Raw genomic sequence first — 3,065 nt, 5'->3', positions numbered from 1 at the left:
TTTTTGGTGCTCCTGTTGCAGAGAAGTGGGGAATGGATGGAGGAAACCAGAGTGGGGACTTTGAATTCCTACTCATAGGGCTCTCAGAGATTCCTGAGCAGCAGCAGATCCTGTTCTGGACATTCCTGTCCATGTACCTGGTCGCTGTGGTGGGAAATGTGCTCATCATCCTGGCCATTGGCTCTGACTCCCGCCTGCACACTCCCATGTACTTCTTCCTGGCCAACCTCTCCCTCACTGACCTCTTCTTTGTCACCAACACAATCCCCAAGATGCTGGTGAATCTTCAGTCCCAGAACAAAGCCATCTCCTACCCAGGGTGTCTGACACAGCTCTACTTCCTGGTCTCCCTAGTGGCCCTGGACAACCTCATCCTGGCTGTCATGGCATATGACCGCTATGTGGCCATCTGCCACCCCCTCCACTATGTTACATCCATGAGCCCTAAGCTTTGTCTCCTGCTGCTCACTGTATGTTGGAGCCTATCTATCCTCTATGGCCTCATTCACACTCTCCTCATGACCAGAGTGACCTTCTGTGGATCCCGCAAGATCCATTACATCTTCTGTGAGATGTACGTCCTGCTGAGACTCGCGTGTTCCAACACCCAGATCAACCACACGGTGCTGATCGCCACAGGCTGCCTCATCTTCCTTACCCCTCTAGGGTTCATGGTCATGTCATATGTGTGGATCATCAGAGCCATCCTCAGAATACCCTCAGCCTCTAACAAGTACAAAACCTTCTCCACCTGTGCCTCCCATTTGGCTGTGGTCTCCCTCTTCTATGGGACACTTTGTATGGTGTATCTGCAGCCCCTGCATACCTACTCCATGAAGGATTCAGTAGCCACAGTGATGTATGCTGTGGTGACCCCCATGATGAACCCTTTTATCTACAGCCTGAGGAACAAGGACATGCATGGGGCTCTGGGAAGACTCCTAAGGAAACCCTTTCAGCAGTCCACTTGAGTGTAATTTGGAAAAAGGACACCGAGGTTGAGACATGGAGATATATTTATATCCAGATATACCCAAATGTAACTAAGAGGTTTCTCTCATATAGAATATAACTAATATATAGGAAGTGAACAGTAACTGATAAAGAAGGTTGGTCACTGGGCTTTGATGGTCTGAAAGAGAGAGAAATCCTTTAGAGATGAATCAGCAGAACCAGCACTTGACCTAAACTTTGGGAGGTAGAATGAAATACTCATTCAATAATTCATAAACTCATCCTACTGGCACCTTCAAACTGGGTTACAAACATGAATGTGGAGTTCATAGTCTACTAGAGAAGTAGATAATATTTCAGTAAATGTAAATGAATCTAATATATCAGTTTAAATGCACTGTTCACCAGATTGATTAAAAAGTAAAATATAGATATATTTATTTAAGAGAGATGCTGAAAGCATAAAAATATACAAAGCTTGAAGGTAAGGGGGATTCAACAAGTATGTTTGGAGTCTGAGGCAGCAGGATCGCAAGTTTGAGGACAGTCACAGCAATTTAACAAGATCCTGTCTCAGAATAAAAAGAGCTAGGGACAGAGCTCAGTGGTAAAGCACCTCTGGGTAACAAGAACAACAATAACAACAACAACAACAAAACAGATGAGAGAGTGATGTCATCAAGATAGTAGAATAGATGTTTGTATCCTTCATCTCCCAGCACAAAGACTGATTTATCAACTGTCCAAATATAAAAATACCTTCATAAGAGCTCTTAATCCAACTGAGCTTGCAGCAGAGCACAAAAGCAATAAAAGATGTATTGGAAACTGTGAAAAAAATAGTTTCATTTTACCTTCAAGACCCCTTCCCAAGCCAGGACAGTTCAGTACAATGAGATACTCTCAGCCCACAACTTCTCCCATGAGAAGACAAAGCATATGTTGAACTTCCCCTGTTTTCAGGGTGCTATCCAAGAGGACCATCCTGTCATGTCTCACTGGTGGAACTGACATAGCCAGAACCCTGGGCAGGAGCTTCCACCATTCAGTGCACAGATTTCAACAGATGGCCCCCTGTCCCTAGAAGTGGATTTCCCCATGGTCCTCGGCAGTTGGCCCACCTCCATACATGCCCATGTGTAGTCCCTGCCTGGCCTACCTGGAATCTCTGACTGGGCTGAATGGTGAAGAACTTTTACCATCAAAGCCAATCTGTAAAGGAAGGAAGAGGTGACTGCTTCTTCAAATGTGCCCTTAATAATGTGGGGCTCCAGAGGTCACGAAAAATCAAGGAAACATACCACCACCAAAGAACAAAATAAAGCCCCAATAACCATCCCTAAGGAAATGGAGAACTATGAACCACCTGACAAAGAATTAAAAAAGAAATTCAGTGATCTACAAGAGAACACATATAAACAACTACACAAAACCAGGAAACCAATTTCACATGAATAAAATGTGAAGTTCAACAAACATAAACCATAAAAAGAACTAAACAGTAATTCTGGAGCTGAACAGTACAATAACTGAAGTGAAATAAATCAATAAAGAGCTTCAAGTACAGGCTGAGTATGGTGGTGCACTCCTGTAGCTACTCAGGAGGCTGATGTAAGAGGATGATAGGTTTGAGGTCAGCCTGGCCAACTTAGCAAGACCTAGTTTCAAATAAAATAAAAAGTGCTAGGAATGTAACTCAGTGGTAACTTGCCTAGCATGCACAAGGCACTTGGTTCAATCCCCAGTACCACAAAAGAAGGAGGAGAGGAAGGAGGAGGAGGGGAAGGAGGGGGAGGGGGAAGGGGGGAGGGGGAAGGAGGGGGAGGGGGAAGAGGGGGAGGGGGAAGAAGGGGAGGAAGAAGAGGGGGAGGAAGAAGAGGGGGAGGGAGAAGAGGGGAGAGAAAAGAGGGGGAGGGGAAGGAGGGGGAGGGGAGGGGGAGGGGAGAGGAGGGGAGGAGAGGGGGAAGAGGAAAATGAAGAAGAGGAGGAAGAAGAAGAGGAAGCAGCAGCAGCTGTTTCAAGATCAGATCATAAGAAAGAATCAGCTACTCAAAAACAGGTAATTTTAAATCATCCTGTTGGAGGGACGAAAAGAAAATAAGAATGAAGAA

At 45.3% G+C, this 3,065-nt stretch overlaps 1 protein-coding gene across 1 annotated transcript; it reads left to right on the top strand.

Moving 5' to 3' along the window:
* On the top strand, positions 1–971 carry LOC101976058 (olfactory receptor 1D2). The gene has a single exon (XM_005327956.4). It carries the CDS (start codon positions 33–35, stop codon positions 969–971), a length of 939 nt encoding a protein of 312 aa, XP_005328013.2. The 5' UTR covers positions 1–32.
* The last annotated feature ends 2,094 nt before the right edge of the window (positions 972–3,065 follow it).

This window comes from Ictidomys tridecemlineatus, chromosome 3 (genome assembly GCF_052094955.1).
Source record: "Ictidomys tridecemlineatus isolate mIctTri1 chromosome 3, mIctTri1.hap1, whole genome shotgun sequence".
Taxonomy (NCBI): Eukaryota; Metazoa; Chordata; class Mammalia; order Rodentia; family Sciuridae; genus Ictidomys; species Ictidomys tridecemlineatus.
This window is presented reverse-complemented; position numbering and strand designations above follow the sequence as displayed.

Coding starts and splice junctions, on each gene's coding strand:
- LOC101976058 (XM_005327956.4), top strand. CDS start 33: ATGGATGGAGGAAACCAGAGTGGGGACTTTGAATTCCTACTCATAGGG.